This window comes from Nelumbo nucifera, chromosome 1 (genome assembly GCF_055504915.1).
Source record: "Nelumbo nucifera cultivar China Antique chromosome 1, China Antique-T2T, whole genome shotgun sequence".
Classification (NCBI taxonomy): Eukaryota; Viridiplantae; Streptophyta; class Magnoliopsida; order Proteales; family Nelumbonaceae; genus Nelumbo; species Nelumbo nucifera.
The window spans coordinates 62,705,822-62,729,395 of record NC_142649.1 but is presented as its reverse complement, the minus strand read 5'-3'; the positions used below and the strand labels follow the sequence as shown (position 1 = coordinate 62,729,395).

The 23,574-nt window shown below is 37.2% G+C and overlaps 1 protein-coding gene across 2 annotated transcripts; it reads left to right on the top strand.

Annotated features, from left to right (window-relative positions):
* Positions 1-14,091: 14,091 nt before the first annotated feature.
* LOC104594307 (LRR receptor-like serine/threonine-protein kinase RGI3) lies at positions 14,092-18,017 on the top strand. 2 transcript variants are annotated; one of them, XM_010254548.3, is made up of 3 exons: positions 14,092-17,156; positions 17,328-17,713; positions 17,803-18,017. In XM_010254548.3, the coding sequence occupies exons 1-3, from the start codon at positions 14,306-14,308 to the stop codon at positions 17,908-17,910; spliced, it is 3,345 nt and encodes a 1,114-aa protein (XP_010252850.1). In that variant the 5' UTR covers positions 14,092-14,305; the 3' UTR covers positions 17,911-18,017. The 2 variants fall into 2 exon arrangements, with proteins under 2 accessions (XP_010252850.1, XP_010252851.1); XM_010254549.3 differs by lacking the exon at positions 17,803-18,017 and having other exon boundaries at positions 17,279-17,463.
* Positions 18,018-23,574: the final 5,557 nt, after the last annotated feature.

Genomic DNA, 23,574 nt, shown 5'->3' with positions numbered 1-23,574 from the left:
TATAAGTGCATATCGGCCCATACTGCATTGTATCGGCCAATACGCACTGATACCAATCGATACACATCATCAATTAAAAATGCAAACATTGCTAATAGCATGATTTGAACCTAGAACACCGCGCACATGGCGTTGAAAGCCTTAAACTATCCGTCAAACCATTTGGCCATGCCATGTTTTGTGATATTTAACGAAATAATACAATTTTTATTAATATCTATCCAAATAAATAATCAATATTTATGTTTAACAACCCCAACTAAAAATTAAAATAAATAATGTTTAAAATTTGTATTTTATAAACAAATGGATTAAATAATCTACCAATTCTATATTTGCATCAAAAGGAGTACCAAAAAAAAAATATTTACATCAAAAGATTTTAATCTCAAGAAATTTATACAAATAAAATATTAATAATAGAATAATTACCTTGCTACTTAAATTTTATAAATATGCACATGATATATATTTTACAAAATTTATATATTTTTGTAATTATTAATTAATATTTTAATTTGCATTAAATGACAACATATTTATTATTTATAAAAAATAAAATCTGTTCGCAAAATATTCAAGAATATACTATTAATTTGAATTTATCAAATCCACTAATTTACATTTATATGAAAAATTGATTTTTAATTTAAAAAAATTATACAAATAAAAATTTTAATAATGAAATAATTATTTTAATAATTAAAAATTATGAATTTGCATATGATATATAACTTAGAAATTTCAATCAACTTTATATATTTTAAGTTAAAATTATGTATTTTTATAAATTATTAATATTTGGTTAACTTTTTTTGTTAATGCTAAAATGTAAAAATAATAAAATAAAAAATAATTGATATAATAATTAGGATAAATATAATAAGTCCATCTTGGACTCTTAATTAATGCATTGTATGATATATGTGCATTCTGCTATTAATTATAATATATTTTTATGTACACCATTAAATATATATTTTTTATATATTTATACATTATCTATAGTTATTTGATCATAAATTTAGTGTTATTAATGTATTTATGAAATCTGCATGTATCTCCCTGATGTATCCAAATTTTTCGTTTGTATCTATACATTTCCAAAGCGTATTCGTATCCGTATCCAATTTATCCGATACAATACTCGACACTGATACTTTAATCCTTATATAAATCTAAAAAATGCATCAACAATATTAATTTTAAAGTTCAAATCAATATTGCAATACCTAGATTGGACATAATCGGTAGTTAGCCCATTCAAACCGTGAAAACTGTCATTTAAGTGGGCCTGGAAGAGGTCACTGGTCATCTCTTTGACTATTCAGTCTGGGTGTCCTACAGCACTGATTCAAATGCATATAAACATAATGTATAACAGTAGAAACATGAGAAAGACATACCTTAGTAGTTTTTATGAGGTAATCCGTAGCAAGAAGTTAGTATCACATGATAACTTCACCAATAGATCTATAAATTAACAAGAAAAGCTTCAGAAAAATCTAATCTTAATCCAAAATTTTAAGCCAACTTAATCTTAGTGTGCTATTACTGGCCAAGGTTTTTATAGTCATACTGATATCGGGCACGGGTGGAATTTTCTACACTTCACATGGTATGTGTTTCTCATGTGTATATAGCTTATTTGTTGTCATTTACAACTTATGTTTAATGTTATTGATATGTTATTTGAGATTTATTTGATTTCCCTTAATCTGTCCATGCGTATCGTAATGGTAGAAGATCCACAAGTTCTTGCAAGACACAAATGGTAGAAGATCCACCAGTTTTGAATCGCCCTCGGTGATGATTCCCTGAAATTCAAAGTTAAATTATGGGCTTCCTACACAACCCAAGCTTTTGCTTGGTTTATAGTTGCAAATTCCAAGTTTATATGCTTTAACATCCAATACACGTTTAAAATGATCACAAGCAAATGATAAGTTTCAAAAAAATTTTCTTGGGACCAAGAGCTGGATCTTTACAACTTTCCATGTTTTCCATAAATAAATAAGAGCTCTAGGGGTGCAAATAGGATGGATCATGGTCGAATTTGTATCACACCTGTTTAGATCTTCAGATTGGATTATAGGTTCCAATCAGAAATCAGATCAGATCCGGATCACCCCCTATCCGACCTGAGAAGATCTGATCTGATATATATTATATATTTATAAATAAATATATATATGTTATTTATTTATTTATAAATATATTTTTTATATTATGTTTTTATAAATTTGTTACATTATTTATTTTTTTTTTATAAAAAACATGCATATATATGATGAAAATAATAAAAAAAATACCTATATTTTTTGTTTTTACTTTATTTAAATTAATATATTTTATTCTTCTTTCAATATTTTATAGCCGAAGGTCCGTGTCCTGGTCGGATTAGGCTTCTAGGGTTGTCGGGATGAGGTTAATTGTTGAGGTCTTTGAGATAGAGTCGTAATCCCCAGTGGAGTTGTCCTCATTCCTTCTGTTCTTGGTTGTGCTTATCTGCGTGGTGTGGGGCTGACGTGGTTGAGAGGATAAGGTGGGGGCTACGGAGATAGCGTAGCGCGGTCATGGCTGCGGAGTCGATGTATGCCGCGGAGCTGGCCGGGTGGTGCTGACGTGGCCGAGGTGACTGGGCGGCCATGTGGCATTTAAGACCAGCTCGACCATGACCCAAACACCACTCCCCTAGTTTTGAAGTCGATGAATGAAGTGCTTGGCCAAGGTGTAGTGCAGTAGGGTGCTTTAATTCTTGGTTGAGGAATTCCAAGTTGTAGTCTTGGTTGAACGTATGGTCCACTTAGTATTCCTCGATGCTGGTCCGAGCTCGGAGTCCATGCAATGCGGGATGCGGCTAAAGAGTTATTCGGTCGTCGGCTACGGAATTTCGAGAATTATAATTTTGGAATTTGAACACCACTCCCCCAGTTCCAGAGTCAAGGAGAGGAGTGCTCGATCGAGGCATGGTGTGGTCGTTTACTTCGGTAAGGCGTCGATGAGCTTTTAGTTGGTCTTCGGGGTCTGAGCTTCTCTGATGCTTGGCAGTGTTGCATTACGGAAGGGCTCTTCATTCTTTGGTTAGGGAACTTAGACTCAAAATTTCAGAATCTGAACACCACTCCCCCAGTTTCGAAGTTGAAGAGAGGAGTGCTTGGCCGTAGTGTGGTGTGGAAGAGTTCTTCGGTTCTCAGCTGAGGAACTTGAACTTGAAGTTTGGTTGAGCGCATTGTTTGGGCTGAGTGGCTCGAAGTTAGCCGAGGTCTCTGCCTTAGTGGCCTCAATCTCATACTGACCGAGGTCTTTGCTCCTTATTGGCTGAGGTCTCTCCCTTAGTGGCCTCGATCTTATGCTGACTGAGGTCTTTGCTCCTTGTTGGCCGAGGTATCTGCCTTAGTGGCCTCGATCTTGTGCTGAATGAAGTCTTTGCTCCTTGTTGGCTGAGGTCTCTACCTTAGTGGCCTCGATCTTATGCTAACCGAGGTCTTTGCTCCTTGTTGGCCGAGGTCTTTGCCTTAGTGGCCTCGATCTTGTGCTGATCGAGGTCTTTGCTTCTTGTTGACCGAGGTCTTTGCTCCTTGTTGGCCGAGGTCTTTGCCTTAGTGGCCTTGATCTTGTGCCGATCGAGGTTTTTGCTCCTTGTTGGCCGAGGTCTCTGCCTTAGTGGCCTCGATCTTGTGTTGACTGAGGTTTTTGCGCTTTATTGGCCAAAGTCTCTGCCTTAGTAGCCTCGATCTTATGCTGATTGAGGTATTTGCTCCTTGTTGGTCGAGATCTTTGACTTAGTGGCCTCGATCTTATGCTGATTGAGGTCTTTGCTCCTTGTTGGCCGAGGTCTCTGCCTTAATGGCCTTGATCTTATGCTGATCGAGGTTTTTGCTCCTTGTTGGCCGAGGTCTCTGCCTTAGTGGCCTCGATCTTATGTTGACCGAGGTCTTTGGTTCTTGTTGGCCAAGGTCTTTGCCTTAGTGGCCTCGATCTTGTGTTGATCGAGGTCTTTACTCCTTGTTGGCCGAGGTCTCTACCTTAGTGGCCTCGATCTTGTGCTGACCGAGGTCTTTGCTCCTTATTGGTCGAGGTCTCTTCCTTAGTAGCCTCGATCTTATGCTGACTGAGGTCTTTGATCCTTGTTGGCCGTGGTCTCTGCCTTAGTGGCCTCGATCTTGTGCTGACCGAGGTCTTTGCTCATTGTTGGCCGAGGTCTCTTCCTTAGTGGCCTCGATCTTGTGTTGATTGAGGTTTTTGCTCCTCGTTGGCCAAGGTATCTGCATTAGTGGCCTTGATCTTGTGCTGATCGAGGTCTTTGCTCCTGGTTGGTCAAGGTCTTTACCTTAGTGGCCTCGATCTTATGCCGATTGAGGTCTTTGCTCCTTGTTGGCCGAGGTCTCTGCCTTAGTTGCCTCGATCTTGTGCTGACCGAGGTCTTTGCTCCTTGTTGGTCGAGGTCTCTGCCTTAGTGGCCTCAATCTCATGTTGTTGAGGTCTTTGCTCCTTGTTGGCCGAGGTCTCTGCCTTTGTGGCCTCGATCTTATACTGACTGAGGTCTTTGTTCCTTGTTGGCCGAGGTTCCTCCCTTAGTGGCCTCAATTTTGTGTTGATTGAGGTCTTTGCTCCTTGTTGGCCAAGGTCTCTGCCTTAGTGGCATCGATCTTGTGCTGAACGAGGTCTTTGCTCCTTGTTGGCCGAGGTCTCTTCCTTAGTGGCCTCGATCTTCTACTGACCGAGGTCTTTGCTCCTTGTTGGATGAGGTCTCTACCTTAGTGGCCTCAATTTTATGTTGACCGAAGTCTTTTCTCCTTGTTTGTCGAGGTCTCTGCCTTAGTGGCCTCGATCTTATGCTGACCGAGGTGCTTCCAAGCTCTGAACGTTGCTGGGGAGCTCGGTGGCACTTGGTCTTGAAGAGTTGTGGTGAGAGTGGGATCCCCGAGATGCAGATCAGCATGTTGAGTATTCCGAAGCGCTTCTTGGCATCTTTCTTGATTGGTTTTTGATTGTGTGGCGAGAGAAAATTAGGAAAGATTTTTTGTGTGTTTCCTATAGTGCCAATCTGGTGCTGCTCAATCCGAGGTGGTGATCATTAAGTGACATTGCAAAGACTAATTGGTCGGTAATAAAAGTCTGATTCAAAATCCTACACATTTTCCCACTATGGAAGAAAGCTTTTACCACATTGCAAATAAAATCCCCAATAGTGTTCTAGAATTTTTTAAAAACCAAAGCATTCAGTCCATCAAATCCCAATAACTTAAGATCCTTCATTGATTTTAGAGATTCCTAGATTTCAGCATTTGTAACTTTTCTAGAGATTTGGGCATTTTGCTCCTCATTGATACCCTCACAAATTTCATTTGTAAATTCATCAACCTTATTGATATCTTCATATTTAAACCTCTGTTCGTAATTTTCTACGAAAAATCTTGCAATGCTCGAGTGATCATTTATCCAGGCTGGCTCCTCATTTTTCATTTTCACAATTCTATTTCAATACTTCCTAATGGTAGTCATTATGTGAAAGAATTTATTATTTCTATCTCCTAAATTAATCCAATCTGTCTACCTCTTTGGGCCCAATAAGCCTCTTCTCGTTCCTTTGTTTTTGTAGAGCACTCTCCAAATTTATTATTTCACTCGTACTTTTTTGAACTTGATCCAATCTTTCCATTAGAGTTTTTTGTTTTTTTTGTTTTTCTTTTGAATAACATCTCCAAACTTTACTTTACTCCATTCTTTTAAATCGTTGACAAGGTTGTTCTTTTTTTTTTTTTTTTTAATAAAAACTTTGGGCCCCTAAAGTTTTCCACATTCATGTGAAGTAGGAGGAGGGAATGATTAAAGGCCAAGAAAGGCAAGTTGGAGAACAACATTTGGAAAGAAGTCTCTCCAAGCTTCGTTTACAAAAACCCCATCAATTCTTTTCATTATATTTTTATTTTTTCAAGTAAATTGATTCTCCTTCATTTCCAACTCTATCAAATTACAATCATTTATAAATTTTTTTAAATACTGAATTTGACTTGGTTGTGGATTGTTAAAATCACCTATTAAACACTATGGATCCTTGATGTTAACAGCAATGTCTTTTACCCAGTTCCAAACTTTCATTTGTTTGTTTTTGTTTGGTGGAGTGTAAAGGAAAGTGAACCACCAATTTTTATTTGTAGCAATCTCATTTATTAGAAAATGGGCCAGTCTCCAAATCCAAACCTTTCTCTTCTTGATCTTTTATTTTTATTCTATATTCTGTAATGGATTGGAGTTGAAATAAAATCAGACTGAACCTTTTAGAAATTTAATCGCACTGTTGCAGTTTTAAAATTCTAATGTTTCTAAATTTAATCCCCTAAATCTTTGCAAAGTTTGAGGTATTCAATTCCATTTCTGCATCTAATTTCTATTTATCCAAGCGTACAATGTTTGATTTGCCTTTCCCTTTTTATGCTCGATTTTTTACTACAATTACCAAGCCTAAAATTAACCTGTTCATCACTCATCAACTTGCTCTAACTTAAGCACTCTAGTGGGTGTCTCATCCAAAATATGACAAGGCTCGGATTTGTTACGCACGGGCATTCCTAGTTCTCTACACATGACCATTAGACATTACATCTATAAATTGGAAATATCTCCCTTGACATTTATGAGGAGGAGATGTTCCGAATACAGAGTGGTATAGTGCTTTGTGGATAGAAAATCCAAAGTATCCACTTAAATGGTAGAACTAACTAGAGTTTTAATTCATTAATACAACCCATTCTCCCATTAACGAAGGAATCTAAGAGGTTTCTGGTATTTTATATGACTAGTAATTAAGCACGTGCGTTGTACATATGAATTTTTTTTTTTCATATTAATTACTTGAATTTTAGATATATCATAGTTAAGATATAAATTGAAAATTAATAAAAGTAACAATATGACTAAAAATAAACTTAAATACTTGTACTAAATGTGCATGTGCAGAAATTTTAAATAATAATAATAATAATAATAATAATAATAATTATCATTACTACTACTACTACTACACTACTAAATTTTGTGTTCCATTTCTATCTTAAATAAAAATAATTTTTATTTAATATGATGATTATATAACATTAGAAATGCTTCGAAATGTCTTTGACAAAACTCTATACTTTTTTATTTTTTGTGTTTGATCTTTTTTTTTTAATATTTATTATTCAATTATGACTTCATGAATTTCTTTGAAAAGTTGGATCATTGACCCATCATTTAGATAGGAAAATAGCTTTGTTTTTGGATTAATTTTAAATTATATATTCCATCTACATTATATAAATAATTTTTACTTATCACACTTAACTTTTGTTTGACATAATTAATATATAATTTTTTATATATATTCTTTTGATTAGTTGTACTTTTTTATTACGTTTTAAATATTTATTACTTAACTATCGTATCATTGGTTAATCCATTTGACCTAAACCACTAACCCATGACCCAAAAAAACATTTAATTTATAGGTTGACATTAAGTTTTGTATTACATTTTCATTATTGATAAAATTATATCTTATGTATAATATTTATTTTTGTTCAATATAATGAATGTATAATATTATATATGTACCCGATATTTTATTTTTCATAAATATATAACATTTATTTTTGTGATTCTTTGTATTTTCTATTTTAAAAAAAATATTATTTGACTATGACATCATTTCATTTCTAGGTTGATTATAATTTTGACATTCCATTTTCATCATTTATAAAAATACTTTTTACATTTCATACTTATTTTTGTTGAGTATAATGAATACACAATATTAGTGATATGCCAAATTCTTTTTATTTTTTGTATTATATATTTTATTTTTTATTATTTGATTATGGTATTATTTATTAACGCATTTGACCCCAAATGGTTGAATTGCTTACCCACCACCAAGAGGGAAGAAAATGGTTTTGTTTTCAAATTACTTTTCAAAATATTTATTTTTATTTTATTAAAATTAATGTTGTGGATTTAATTAGTGGAATTTAATAATGAGAAAAATATATCTTAAATATAGGATTTAATAAAAGAATATACCTTAGATATGAGATTTAATGAGAGATAATAGAAAAATAGTTTTACTTCCAATTGGTTTTAAATTTTACATTCCATTTCCGTCATTAGTAAAAAAACATTTCTTATTTATCATCAATGTTTTCAACCTATTGTTGACCTAATTGATTGAAACATTTGAACTATCACTCGGCCTTGATCCTGGGTTTGGTTATGTTGAAACTCCTCCTTTTAGTTAAAAACTGTCTAACCTGGGTGGTTCAACCATTGCCACGTTCGACCCAATAACCAGGTTACAGGTTGCACACTTAATTATGTGCTGGAAGCCATAACTTTGCATTCCGATGTCTGAATGAGGCTATCTTTTTTTTTTTAATTTTTTTTTTTATTTTGAGTAATTTTTCAAGATCTATACGTCTCAAGGGCCTTAGGTGCCTTGCCTTGCTATTTTTGCAAAAAACTCCTTTTTTGGCCCCAAATTGAAATTTTAATATTTTTAGAAATAAAAAATTAAAATATGAATTAAAAAATATAAATAAATGTAACATAATTATATTGTTTACTGATAAAATATGTATTTTTACATATACACATATATAGTGTTGATGTAGAGTGGTTTGACTCGTTTGACCCTTGATAGTCAAACCGGTAACCTGTGACCCAAAGGCAAAAGCAGGTTGGCATCCGGGTTAGTTTTTAAAACATTGTTATCATACTAATTATTGTTTAATATGTCAAATATATGATGTTAAAAACGTTCACATTTTTTTAATTTCTATATTTTTTCATTTTATATATTTTTTAAATTTTTTACTTAATTGTGGCAACATGGATTGGCTCGTTTGACCCAAATGGTTTAATTTATTACCACCACCTAGATGAAAGCCTTAAATATATGATTTAATGAGAGAAAATTGAATGCATTGAATATCTTAAAATTATCTCTTTTCAACTCATTTAATATCAATGACCAACTACCCTATTTGTCTTCATTTCTTTTATAAATTTAAATATAGTGGGATAAGTTTTGTCCTCAGAAAATTCCAGAAATATTCTTGAGGGTATTCATACTTTTTAAAGTAGTATAGATTACAAGTGGTTTTTAATGGAGGTCGATTCTGCAACAAGCAGCGTTAACGAATCTTGCTACTCGCAGCTCTTGTATGGAATATATACCAGCGTGTTGATTCATGATTGATTAGGTAGCGAATTACACATAGACACAACCTTATTCAAATGCATCTCAATACTAGTAGCAGCAGCAGCATTGGAAACTTCCTGTAATATCTATATCTAGTAAACATGTACTTGCATATGCACGTGACAATATCTTTAAGACAAAACTATTTATATAATTCATGACCACTTTTATAATTCATTTATCCAAAAAATTAATTAAAGTGACAAGTTTCTGAACAGTTATAAGTGGACAATTTCTGAAGTGAAAATAAAAGACATATATGCCCTTTCTATACACGCTGTATGCTTAGACAAAAAAGATAGAAAACATCCAATAAAAATTTCAAAAAGAAGGATATATATATATCTTGTAAAATATGTGAAAACTTTCATTCAATATTTAAAAAGAAAACACGTTAAACACATGGTCATCTTAATTTCTACCATGCAGCAAATGTTTTAACCAAATATTCTCTGTATTTTTTTTTTCTTTTGTTCCTGAAATCAACTTATACATTATCTTTTATTATGTAAATGTAATCGCAAACTACGATGAAGCCAGGGCCAGGGTCCACTTAGTCGGAGAGACATCTATAGCCCCACTTATGTAGTTGTTGTGGATCCAGCCGTTGAGCTTTAAGTAAAGTTTGAAGTTTGAACACATAGATTAAGTAAGTCATTATGGACTTTGGCAAGTTGTATGGATTAGGTTAAAAGATGGAATCTATTAATGTTAAATAGAAAAAAGAGCCTCCCACTTAGCGAAATAAATCTGGGTTGTTTAGCTCCAATAAAGTTATTAAAGTCCCTCTGCTACAGATAAAGCAAAAGACAACATTCTTTCAAGGTTAAAATTTGTGGTCGGAAGAGGTTATCATAATTCTCAAACCATTAAGGATAAGTCTAAGGTACCCAAATGATATATCATTTTCATAAGGATTAATTTCCCTCTTTATCAATTATTATCATACAAAGTAACAAAACCCATGTGATTATGTCCCATCGGATGACGGTCCCTCCCCACTAAGTAATCTCTTTTAAAATCCGAACCAGTTCAAGGACTTACACCATCTCATCTGTAATATTCCATTGGCCAAACAACCAGGAAGGAAATAGTAGAAGCCCATGAAGCAAGTGATGACAGCCGATAGGGTAGCTTTTCAGCAGAGGAAAACTCCCTTACTGTTTCCCATTCACTGTTTTCAAAATCGGACCGGACCGGACTGGATGGTTGGACCGGAAAAACCGGGAATTGGTCACTTGACCGGTTCCATTTTTCTCCAAAACCGTTTTTTCCTTTAAAATTGTTGATTTTGGTCAGCAAATTGCTGAATCGGCCGATTAATCGTTCAAATGGTTTTGACCGTTCTAACCGTTCGAATTAGTAACCGGACCCTTGACCGGTTTCATTTTTAAAAACCATGGTCCCACTAGAAATGGAATCTACTCCTCACACAGGGCACCTCACACCAATCTTACACGCACATCCTATTGGGAACATCTCCCATACTTATAAGTATTACTCATGGGAAATGTTTTCAATGCAAAGTGGATGTGCCTGTGAGGTGCCCATGTGTGAGGAGCAGATCTCATTCCGTCCCACTAAGCCTCTGAAGTACCAATGCATTTTTGTAAAAAATATTTGGTCCGTGGAGTTTGTCATCTGTTGGACTTCAATATCGATAGTGATAGAGATTAAATCGATGGAGTGATTGATTGATTAATTATGTAATAAAGAATATTTAAACTTGCACTTTGAAAATTAGTTTTAAAATTTTCAATAAAACTTTTTGATGCTTTGAAGGAGTCTATTTGCACTCGTTAGAATTAGATAGAGGAGAGTATATATTACGTGCGTGTATGCGTGTGCAGCAGCACAATGAGGTGCATTACAGGCATATTTTACTCACACTTCACATGTACCAATGTGGTCCACATGAAGTGGCTATAATTTTAGTGTGATGACACCTGATGCGATGAGAAATTTGAAATGCACTAAATTGCAGACTGTTATTTTGTGAAATTGCAAATTACAATTAGTTGATTTTGCGAAATCACAAATCGCAATTAGTTGATTTTGCAAAATCAGAAACTATAATTAGCTGACCTTACCAAATCACAAATCATAATTAGATGATTCTGCAAAATTGGTAGATTGCAAATTTTGTAAAATCATAAGTCATTGAGCAAAATCACAAATTGCAATTTATGTCATTTGCGAAATCATAAAAAATACAAGTTGCGGCTTGTGATTTGAAAATTGTGACTTGGAAAAATCACATTTGAAAAGTGTGATCAAAGGACATTATTCAAACATTAACAATCATTAACTGTTAATTTAATTGTGAATAGTCACAAAATGACTATACAAAGAGCTTCTTCGAACCAACACATTCTTTCTCAAAGGCGATTATCTAGAATCTATAAAAGGATGTAAACCAAACCGAATTAAACACACAATTTTCACTTAATTTTCTCACCTAAACATCTATTGTATCCTAAGAATGAATTTAGTTATAACCCAATAATAAACTTAATAAAACTGAATTAGAACAAATAAAATTCTAAAGAGATTAGATACTCGAAATTAAAATCATATAATGCATTTTTGTAAAAGTTTTGATATATGGAGTTGTCATCTGATGGAGGATTGGAGTTCCCCTCGCTCCACCACGTACCCTTTTCTAAATGATGTTATTGGACATTCTCTTCCCTCGGACCTCAACGCTCTCTCTCTCTCTCGTCATGTGCATGTAGACGATTGAGAACAAACATTAGTCATTAAAAAAAGAAAGACAACATGGGGTGGTATAACGTGGGACTTTGGTGAAAGTAGAACACATTAAACTAATCTTAAAGCATAAGCGTCTCCACTTCCTCTCATGTGCGTGAGCGTGAGGTGTCTGTCTCACTACTCACTACTTACTTTGACTCTATATTAATTTTATTTTACTTTTTATCCTATAATATTAATACCCTCTTATTCATAAAATAAGCTGCGACACCATGTGCCCCCCCTCCTCCTCTCAATAAGTCAAGCTCCAACACTAAGGTCTAAGGTTGCGTTTGGAGAAGTAAGAAAATAATCCTTGAAAAGCATTTTAGACTTTTCCATTTCCCCAATTTCAATAATTTTCTTAACAACCAATTGCAACCCAAGTTTTCTTTTTTTTTTTTTTGTTTTTAAACAAAGCAATTCTTCGTCCCTTCAGTATACAAATTTAATAAATATCTTTTTAATTGTTTTTGCTTTGTAATTTGGATATAGCTTTTGTTTCTTCCTTGCAATGTTATGTTTGTCACGTTTCTTCATCATCTTTGGCTTGGGTCCTTCTGTTCTTTTGTAACTTTTTTTTTCCCTCTTTTCCCTTATAATTATAATTGCTTGTTAAGTACCTATCAACATATATATTGGCCAAAATATAAATATTAACAGTAAGCGTTAGCCAGAAGGGTATATGACTGGAGGAAAATGGTGTCTCCATTATCGTCTACCTAATAAAAACAAGATTATAAATAAATGTTGGTCCCCTCCAATTTGTAGACCCTTCTTTTAATAACCCCAAGTTTTAATTCTTTTTTTTTCTTTAACAAGTTTGGATGCCTTGCTTTTCTTTTCTTTTTTTTTTATTTCTTCAAAATGTTGAGATCGGATTAGACTCGTGATATCACGACCCAAAACATGAGGGAACATGCTGGGCCTGTCTATCTATCGAATCCATCTTCCAATATGCTAAATACTATATTATATTTAAGTAAATGCCTTATATATATATATATATATATATATGGAAAAATCTATGATACGGGAAAGACATGGTATCCCAAGAGTACTGATCAATCAAAATCCACCCATGAATTTTGATAAATAGCACCTGATTGGCTATCACATATATGATTCCAATTGATTGTTCAGAAAATTTTCAGATATCGTATCTTTCCCATATCATAATTGAACCCATAAATAATTAATACATGAAAACTGGCAATGATATAATAATGTAGATTAATTAAGTTCATTCCTCATGGTGGTGTGGTTGTCCCTTTCTTCTTTACAATTACATCGATCCAAGGCCACCCGACAACATGATACCAGATTTGCAATTTACAATAGCTCGTTTTTGCTTCTTCCTCACTTCCATGTGCACCTCTCTATTATTAATCCTATTCACTTATATACTCACCAGCTATAAACTTACCATAATATATATCTTCGTCATCTATATATGCCGTAAAAACAACAAGCAAGAACCAAGGTCCATTTCTTTTTCTTTTATACATCCCTAACTTTGAGCTTAATTCATATTAGAGTAGTAGATGTTGCTTTCTATTTTCTTTGCAATTTACAGCCAGAACCAATTCCTTAAAAAAGGGTAAATGGGAAACACATAATGGAATCATTAATCATCATCAGTGGTTTGATTATGGTTATGGGGCCTCCCTTAATTCATTCTTGCAACATGGAATATGATAAATGGTAGTCATCTCAGAGAGTCTGGATCATTCTGCAATCCCCCGTTTAAACTTATGAGAGATAGAGATTGTCCATTGAGTTAAAAAGGGTCTTAGAAGCATTATACTCCGATTCATTTTCTTGGTTCCAACTCTGTTTTGCTTAAACAAAGCATTATACTCCATACCATCACTTAATCTAACAAAATAGCAATCTAATTTCAAGTTAAAACAACTCTGGTTTGCTTTGCCTAGCCTACCCAACAACAACAAAGTTAGTAAAAATAGTTTCGAACTTGGGGGGAGAGAGAGAGTAAAAAGTAAAAAGTAAGAACCTGCCTTGAAGTTTAAAGACCATCCAATCCTTCCGCCACAGCCTTTAAGTTATACGCAAACCACAAGCCATCTGCACCAGCCCATGAATTAGACAAGAGAAAACAAAGAAACCAGAAAAGACATCTTCATAAACTAAACCAAAAACCCATCTGCATCACAGTTTCTCGATTAACAAATAAAATAATATTGGAATGGAAAAGTTGCATTTGGATCTAGATCTTCTGCTTTTCTTCTATAAACAAAACATGGGGTTCACCCCTCTACAATCCCAAAACCGATCACCTGTTTTCTCCCATCAGCAATGCCTGCAAATCAAAAGAACCTCTTCCTTTTCCCCAATGTCTTCTCTATCACATTCCTTCTTTCAGTTAACTCCCTCTTCTTTACTTGTTTCTCCATTGATGAGCAGGGCCAAGCTCTTCTCACATGGAAAAGCAGCCTAAACAACTCTCAGGACGCACTCAGAACATGGAATCCTTCGGACTCAAGCCCTTGCAGCTGGTATGGGATCATTTGCAATGCAAATGGCGAAGTCATCCAGATAAGTTTGAAGTCAGTAGATTTGCAGGGCCCATTACCTTCAAATTTCCAATCTCTCAAGTCTTTGAAGACTCTTATCCTCTCAGAAACCAATCTTACAGGCCCGATACCAAAACAGTTTGGAGAGTATCAAGAGTTGGATCTCATCGATGTCAGCAACAATGCTATCTCTGGCGAAATTCCAGTCGAAATTTGCAGGCTAAGCAAGCTCAGAAGTCTCTCTCTCAGTTCGAATTTGCTGGAAGGCGCCATTCCTTCTGACATTGGAAACCTATCGAGCCTTGTGAACCTCACCCTCTATGACAATCGACTTAGTGGTGCAATTCCGAGGAGTATAGGAAAATTAAGCAAGCTAGAGGTCTTTCGAGCAGGCGGGAATCAAAATCTCAAAGGGATGCTGCCTTCAGAGATTGGGAACTGCAGTAATTTGGTTATGTTGGGTCTTGCAGAAACCAGCATTTCAGGAAGTCTTCCTCCTTCAATCGGCTCACTGAAGAATATCCAAACCATTGCAATTTACACAACTCTTTTGTCCGGTCCTATCCCAGAAGAGATTGGAAACTGCAGCAAATTGCAGAACCTGTACTTGTATCAGAATTCGCTTTCAGGGTCAATCCCGAAACGACTTGGGGTGCTGAGCAAACTTCAAAATCTACTGATGTGGCAGAACAGCCTGGTGGGTAGGATCCCTGATGAGCTCGAGAGATGTAGAGAGCTGTTGATCGTGGATTTATCGGAGAATCTGTTGTCAGGAAGCATACCGAGAAGTTTTGGAAAACTCCTGAAGCTTCAGGAGCTTCAATTGAGCATTAATCAGTTGACAGGTACGATACCCATTGAAATCTCTAATTGCACAGCTCTAACACACCTCGAAGTCGACAACAACAACATGTCTGGTGAGATTCCAGAAGTTATAGGCAAACTAAAGAGCTTGACCCTGTTCTTCGCATGGCAGAATAAGCTCACGGGAAATATCCCAGAGAGTCTTGCGGAATGTCAGAATCTTCAGGCTCTTGATCTATCATACAACCAACTCTACGGACCAATAGCGAAACACATATTTGGATTGAGAAATCTCACGAAGCTTCTGCTCATATCTAATGATTTATCTGGTTTTATACCACCGGATATTGGAAACTGCACAAACTTGTATCGTTTCCGAATAAATGGCAACAGGCTCGCTGGTGCGATTCCAGCCGAGATTGGGAAGTTGAAGAAGCTGAATTTCCTGGACATGAGCAATAACAGGTTTTCTGGTGGAATTCCTCTGTCAATCTCTGGATGTGAAAACCTCGAGTTTCTGGACCTCCATTCCAATGGTCTTACTGGTTCTGTGCCGGAAAAATTGCCAAAAAGCCTTCAGTTTCTCGATATATCAGATAATAGGCTAACAGGGCCGTTAACTCCAAGCATTGGGTCCCTGACTCAATTGACCAAACTAATTCTTGGCAAGAACAGCTTTTCTGGTAGAATTCCAGCGGAGTTGGCATCTTGCAGTAAGCTACAGTTAATAGATATCGGTGACAATGGCTTTTCGGGCGAGATACCGAAGGAATTGGTCCAGATTCCTGCGCTCGAGATCTCTCTCAATCTCAGCTGCAACCACCTTTCAGGTGAAATTCCAGCCCAATTCTCTGGTCTTGAGAAGCTCGCAATCCTTGACCTTTCCCACAACGAGCTGGTAGGAAACGTAGACATGCTTGCTAGCCTTCAAAACCTCGTTGCCCTCAACATCTCCTTCAACCGTTTCTCTGGCGAATTGCCCAACACACCATTCTTCCGGAAACTCCCGCTGAGCGATCTAACTGGGAATCGAGCACTCTACGTCTCCGGTGGGGTGGTGGTTCCCGCCGGCCATATGGGTCCCAACAGGCACGCCAAATCAGCAATGAAGCTAGTGATGCCTGTCCTAGTCAGCGCTAGTGCTGTACTACTGTTACTTTCAGTATACGTGTTGGTACGAGCTCGTGTGGGTAACTTTGGGAATCCAGAGAATGATGGCACATGGGAGATTACGCTCTATCAGAAGCTCGACTTCCGCATTGATGATGTCGTCCGGAATCTGACGTCGGCAAACGTAATTGGTACCGGGAGTTCGGGAGTAGTCTACAGGGTGGAAACGTCAAATGGGGAGACATTGGCAGTAAAGAAAATGTGGTCGTCGGAGCAGGAGAAGGAGCAACCGGGGTCGGGGGCATTCGAGTCGGAGATTCAGACGCTGGGTTGGATCAGACACCGGAACATTGTGAGGCTGTTGGGGTGGTGTTCGAATGGAAGCATGAAATTGTTGCTCTACGACTACCTCCCAAATGGAAGCCTGAGCGCGCTCCTCCACGGCGCGGGGAAGGGCGGAACGGACTGGGAGGCAAGGTATGATGTGGTGTTGGGAGTGGCATATGCCCTTGCCTACTTGCACCATGACTGTGTCCCTGCCATCTTGCACGGGGACGTGAAGGCCATGAACGTGTTATTGGGTCCTAGCTTCCAGCCATACTTGGCCGATTTCGGGTTAGCCAGACCTGTGAATGCATCTGATTCTGGTCATGACCAACTTTCCAATAAATTGAGTGTGAAACCTCAGCTTGCTGGATCTTATGGGTACATGGCCCCAGGTATATTATTATGATTTTTATGACGATTAGTCCTCTTCTCTTCTCCTTTGCTTCTAATTAATTGTGTTTAGACTTTAGAGGTTAATTTTAGACCTTATTATTCCTCTCCTCCTCACACACAGTCTTATCTCTCTGGCTTTGAGTCTCACACAACTATGGTCGCATCTCCAGAGCATGCATCCATGCAACGTATCACGGAGAAGAGTGACGTCTACAGCTTTGGTGTGGTACTACTCGAGGTCCTGACAGGGAGACACCCACTAGATCCGACCTTGCCCGGCGGTGCACATTTAGTTCAATGGGTCCGAGACCATTTACACAGTAAGCGTGACCCCGTCGACATACTCGACCCAAGGCTTCAAGGACGGACTGACACCGAGATACACGAGATGCTTCAAACACTAGCAGTCTCATTTCTGTGTCTCAGCACCCGAGCGGATGATCGCCCTACGATGAAGGATGTCGTTGCCATGCTCAAGGAGATCCGGCACGTTGAGAATGTAAACTCAGAGGCTGACATATCCAAGGGCGAAACAGCAGCTCATTCATCGCCGGCAGTCAGTAGAGTCTTCCAAGGATCTTCTAGTTGCTCCTTTTCTTTTTCTGATGATTCGATCTGAGGAAAGCCGATTATTTGTTTATGCAGATTGCGCTCTGCTGTCTCCAAGGTTCAAGCGACTGTTTCAAGGAGGACCCAATCAGCAGAAGTTTCTTACTCGACTCAGAAAAGTGTGATGGAAACAGAGGTGAATAGGGGAATCCTGTTTCACCATTCCACTGAATCGAGGGACATATCCTTTGCCAAATCATGGTCCTGTAGAGTCTAATTTGACTAATTGTTAAGAATTATTAACTTAATATCTGTCTACTGAGTATTTTCACAAAGATCTGGCCATACTGTTATTTCTCTGCTTCTTCTCCCTTCTCCCACCTGCACGGATAATGAAGACTGTTTGTACTTTGGAGCTCGCAGAATACTTCAGTGACCTGACCTCCAGTAAAATGCGAACACATTGGTTAAACTTGTCATCATTTTCCCGTGGGATTGGATCAATTGCATATAATTGCGGCACTCGCCTCGATTTTACTTTTACCAGTAAGAGGGCAGGAAAATAATAGGAGAGAATGACATAAAATCCATTCCTTCTGAATGGTTCCTTGCTTATTGTTGTAAGCTCTGCAGAAATTCGTGAACTAAATGGGTGTCTGGGTTATTTCATTATTGTTGTATTGGGCTCCATTGCAGCGGAATGAGATGTGGCAGAAGCTTGAAAGTTGAAATGAAACCTCTTGCCCCTCTCTATCACAGACGAGACAAAATACGCCATGTGCTTCCACGTAACGAGGGTGACCTTCCAGCTTCCACGAAACCCACCTAATTTCATCTTGGCTTTAAAATAAACCGAAATGCTAATCAATGAATGGAAAGCTACAGATTTTTCTTTTTCTTTTTTCTTTTTTTTTGGAGAGAGAGGAAAGCTACAGATGAGTAAGATGCTTACAAAGCAAAAATATATGGCTAGATGTTTTCATTTATATGTACAGAGAAATTAGAACGTTAGGAGTCATCAAACAGAGGATGCATATGACAACCGCAAGAAGCGCTTTGTTCAATTTGTCATTGACATTGTATTGTCCCCTTAGGCTTAGGTTAGTTACTTCAAACAGAGAAGTCTACTTCTTTCAGGACATCAACTTTCAATCACCACTGGGGATTTGGTCTGCTGTCATTCACGGGGAGATATTCCAAATTTCCAACAACAATCAAGGAACCATGGCCACATGACACCAATACCCATATAAAACAAATCCGGATATTACTCACAGAGCGCTCCTCACGCCACCTCACAGCGCATCATGGCTACATGAAACGCAATATGCCAAGATTGTTATGGAGATGGAGGTATTTGTGAACACGACTTCTGAGGCTCATGTTAACTTGAGGAAAGTTTAACCAAATTCCATTAAAAGGAGTACATGAGAAAGATGTACAAAACAAGGGAATACAGGTTCTCTAATTAAGCGAGCACCAAATTTAGCTAAGCCATCTGCAATGGGATTCTACTCCCTCGGGATCCAAAGTAGGTTTGCATTTAAACATTCCAGGGAATCCCTTGCCTCTGCCAAATAATGACTCAACCTCCAAGGACCCCCCCTCCTTGTTCCTTAGACATTTAATGACTTTTGCTGAATCTCCTACAATAGATAAGTTTTGAATACCCAAGCTTTTTATTATTCCGATTCCAGTGAGAGCAGCCAATACTTCAGTCTTAGTTTGAATCAGTAAAGCCAATTGGACCACTGAAGACCCATCAGATACTACTCCTTTCGTCCCTCAAGATACCCCCAATTCCAGCTAAACCAGGATTTGCCTACAGCACTTCCATCGAAGTTTAAAGTCATCCCTCCTTCACTAAAAAGTACCGGCTGTCTCAAGATAGTTTGAGGGAAGTGTGGAATGAACAGAATAGTATGAATATTTCTGTTAAGGTCATTGGTTGAGAGACCTTGGAACAGCTCTGAATTAGTAGCACATAGATTATAGAGATAGGTAATGTCTGAGATTAACTCTTCGAGGGATCTGATCTTGTTGTCAAACAAGTGTTTGTTTCTCTCCTCCCAGACTCCCCACATTACTGACTATTTGCCAGTGAACTTTGCCTCTTTTACTTACGCCTGTTTCTTGCCACTGATGTAGGAAGTCCAGAATGTGATTTGGGTTAACCCAATTGTAACCAGACAAGCTTAAGAAGTGAAACCAGATCTTTTGAGTGAGTTTGCAGTAGATAAGTAAGTGATTGGCTGATTCCCCTTCTCTCAGTCATAACAAAAAAAGCATGAGGAGAAATATAAAGTATTCTCAAACTCTTCTTCTCAAGGAGACCACATGTGTTTATTCTCTATAGGCACACTTCCTGGACAAAGAAACAGACTCTTGGTGGAATGTGACTACACCAAATCTTTTTGTATAGGAAAGAGGAGCTTTGCTCACCTACAGTTAGACCTGTTCATGGGCCGAGTAGCCCGACGGCCCGGCTCGATCTAAGTCGGGCTTGGACAGGATTTCAGGCCCATAGGCTCAGGCTCGAGCCTAAAACATCGGGCCCAACCTTTTTTCGGGTTCGGCTTGGGCTTTCTCAAAAAAGCCCGGCCTGAGCTCGAGCTCGAGCCTGACTTATTATATAATAAAAATATATTTTATATAATAAAGTATATAATACTTTTTTTTATTATTCTTCTCTTTTTTCAAGTAATATTGAGATCTTTCATTATTTTTTAGGTTTTGAGGTCTTTTAATATAAACAAAACAGTTTCTACTGAATAAAAAAGAAAACAAATCTTTTTCCAATTTTCTGGTCGGGCTCGAGCTCGGGCCTAAGTATATTTGTTAATACAAAGACAAAACCCAACCCAGCCTAACCCATGAACAAGTCTACCTATAATTAGAGCCTTGAATAAAGACTTGGAAGAAAATTTGCCATTTGCGCGGTGGGTCCACACTCGAGTGTTAGGGGAAAGGGGGGAGATGTAGAATTCTTTAATGGTTTGGAGGAGAGCCACAAGATCTGATATTTCTAGGTTCCTTAAGGGTCTTCTAAGGTGTAGGTTTAGGTCATTAACAATAGAAAGGCAGGAAGACAAGAATAAATAGTTGAGTCTTGGTCTAGGGAGAGGTTAAAGAGTCTAGGGGAAGAGGATGCTAGGGAGGAATTCCCCCACCAAAGGTCTTTTCAGAATTTTATTTTAGAACCATAACCATTCCCCACTTTATATCTAATGAAAGGAAAGAAAAAAGAGTTTGAGGAGAATATACCTTTCATAGGATTTGCTGACTTTACTCGGTTCAAATGGAGTTTACTATCCTAGCCATTTGTACTTGATCTATATTTGCTTGTAATGACAACTGCCCAAAAAGCATTGCATTCAACAGCGAATTTCCATAGTCATTTACCCAGAAGAGAGGTATTTTTTTCTTTTAGATGCCCAATTCCCAATCCCCCTTCCTCCTTCGGCTTGCAAACTTGATACCAACTTACTAAATGGTTTCTTTTCTCCCTTCCTCCATTCCACAGAAAGTTTCTTTGGAGTTTCTTTATTAGGTTTCTCACTTTAGTTAGAATTTAGAAGACTGAAAGGTGTAGTAGATTGGCAAATTTGCTAGGGAGGTCTTTAAAAGGGAAAATCTTCCCCCTTTTAAGAGGTAGCACTTCTTCTAGGATGTTAGTTTCTTTTTACACTTCTCCACCACCGGCCCCCAAAAACATAAGGTTCTTGGGTTTCCTACAAGAGGCATCCCTAGATAGGAAATAGGGAGATTTTCCACTTCACATTCAAACACAGATTTGAAGTTCTCTAGTAAGTCCTCTTATACTGAATTTATGGCTACAATGCTACTTTTATAGAAGTTAACCTTCAAACCAATGATTAGTTCAAAGCATTTACTTACTCTTTTCGCATTTGAGATGTTTTCTATGGAGGCATCCAAGACCAAGATGATGTCATCAGCAAATTGTAAGTGTGAGATATAAACCAAATCTCTCCCCACTTCAAATCCTTTAACCAGATTTAGGAGATTAATTGGCTTTGTCAAAAAGTTAAAGATAGGAAAAGAGAGAGTGGACAACCCTATTTGAGCCCTCGGCTAGCCTTGAAATAGCCCTTAGGTTCTCCATTTAGTAGCACTAAAAACCAAGAAGAGCTGATGCATCCTTTAATCCACCGGATCCATCTACTGTCAAATCTTCTCATCCTTAAGTAATCTAAAATACAGTTCCAATCCACTTTATCATATGCTTTTTCAAGGTCTAATTTGACTAGAACCCCAGCTTTTGAGAAGCTTTTCTGTCTTCCACACATTCATTTGCAATTAGAATATTGTCCACAATTTGTCTTCCTTTGATAAAAGCAAACTGATTTAGGGAAATCAGATCTCCTAAGACTTCTTTAAGCCTTCTTTCTAGCACTTTGAACAAGATTCTGTAAGTGCTCCCTACCAAGCTTATTAGTCTAAAGTCCATGACCTCCAAAATTCCCCCTTCTTTGGAATGAGACAAAGAAAAGTTGAGATTATGACTTTTTCTTTACAATGGTAGAGGAGTGAAGGCCCCTTAAAAACTCTAACAAATCTTCTTTAACAATGTCCCAACACTTTTGATAGAAGAATAACGGAAATTCATCCTGAGAGCCCTATCTCCATCCATACTAAAAACTATCTCTTTGATCTCTATTTCTTCAAAACTTCTTTCCAACCAAGATTTCTTATTTAATGGTCGGGTCAGGACTTCCCATCTACTCAAGAAATACCAACAAGGTCTTTCCTTAGAGTAAAGGCTTTTAAAATAGGAATGAAAAGCTTCTGCTGTAACTTGAAAAAAAAAAAAACAGAACTAAAAAAAATAAGCCCAGAACAAAGAATCCCTAAGCACCCCTTGCTTGGATAACTCATCTACTGAGTTAGTAGATCTCTTCACCCAACTGTACTTTATCTCAATGTCCTCAACCAATCACTTGATTTTTTTTTTCTTTCATTGTTGTAACTCCACATTCCATCCTTGTATTCTTTTAACCAACCTACTACCACCTCCAAATCACCTTCAATTACAAACTCTTTGGATTCCTTCCAAAGCCACAAAAATCTCAGGCCTGAGAGAGTCACCTTCACCAAGTGGGCCTAAGAAGATTGCTGAAACACTCCCATCCTCATTTGATTTTCTTTGCCACCTCTGATTCTCAATTATTAGGCAATTTGGGTATTTTGGTAATTTTATATTTGAATTGATAGATATAAGGGAAATATCAATTTTCATTTGGAATTATGATGGAAGAAATGTAACTATATATTTTTTCTAAATTATAGGGGAGGTTTTTATGATTCTTAGAAAACTCAAGGGATGTTTTTATTTTAGAAGGCTAAAGTGGAGGTAAGGCGATTGGGTGTCATAGCCTCATAGGGGTGAGTCTAGATCTGCTCCTTACAGAGCGCTCCTCAGACCGACCTCACAACATGTATCAGCCGCACCTTAGGAACATCTTTCGTACTTGTATGTTATTATTCATGGGAGATGTTTCCAATACATGGTGAGATGTGGTTGTAAGGTTGATGTGAGCACTCTGTAAGGTGCAAATCCCAATTCCGTAGGGGTGAGGTGAAGGCCTTGATGCATTTTAAAGGTCCTTTAGGGGGCGCTCTTTTTATGGATTTTGAGAGGGGGGAAGTTGGTCAATGGGATTTTGGTTCCCATTGACCAAGGATCCCATATTCATTTTTCAAATTAATGTGGGGACCAGGGAATGTTTATTTTCTTGGGTATCACTTACCCGATACCCATCTCCTAGGTGGGTAAACAACTTTCCCACTTGGGGGGAAGTTTCCAACACTTGAATGGGACAAAAATGCCCCTTTTAATAATGAATTTTT

Excerpts from the sequence above, each read along its gene's own strand:
- LOC104594307 (XM_010254548.3), top strand. The coding sequence starts at position 14,306 with ATGCCTGCAAATCAAAAGAACCTCTTCCTTTTCCCCAATGTCTTCTCT. Across the intron at positions 17,157-17,327 it reads TTATGGGTACATGGCCCCAG|AGCATGCATCCATGCAACGT; the intron begins GTATATTATTAT and ends TCGCATCTCCAG. Across the intron at positions 17,714-17,802 it reads CAGCTCATTCATCGCCGGCA|ATTGCGCTCTGCTGTCTCCA; the intron begins GTCAGTAGAGTC and ends TTGTTTATGCAG.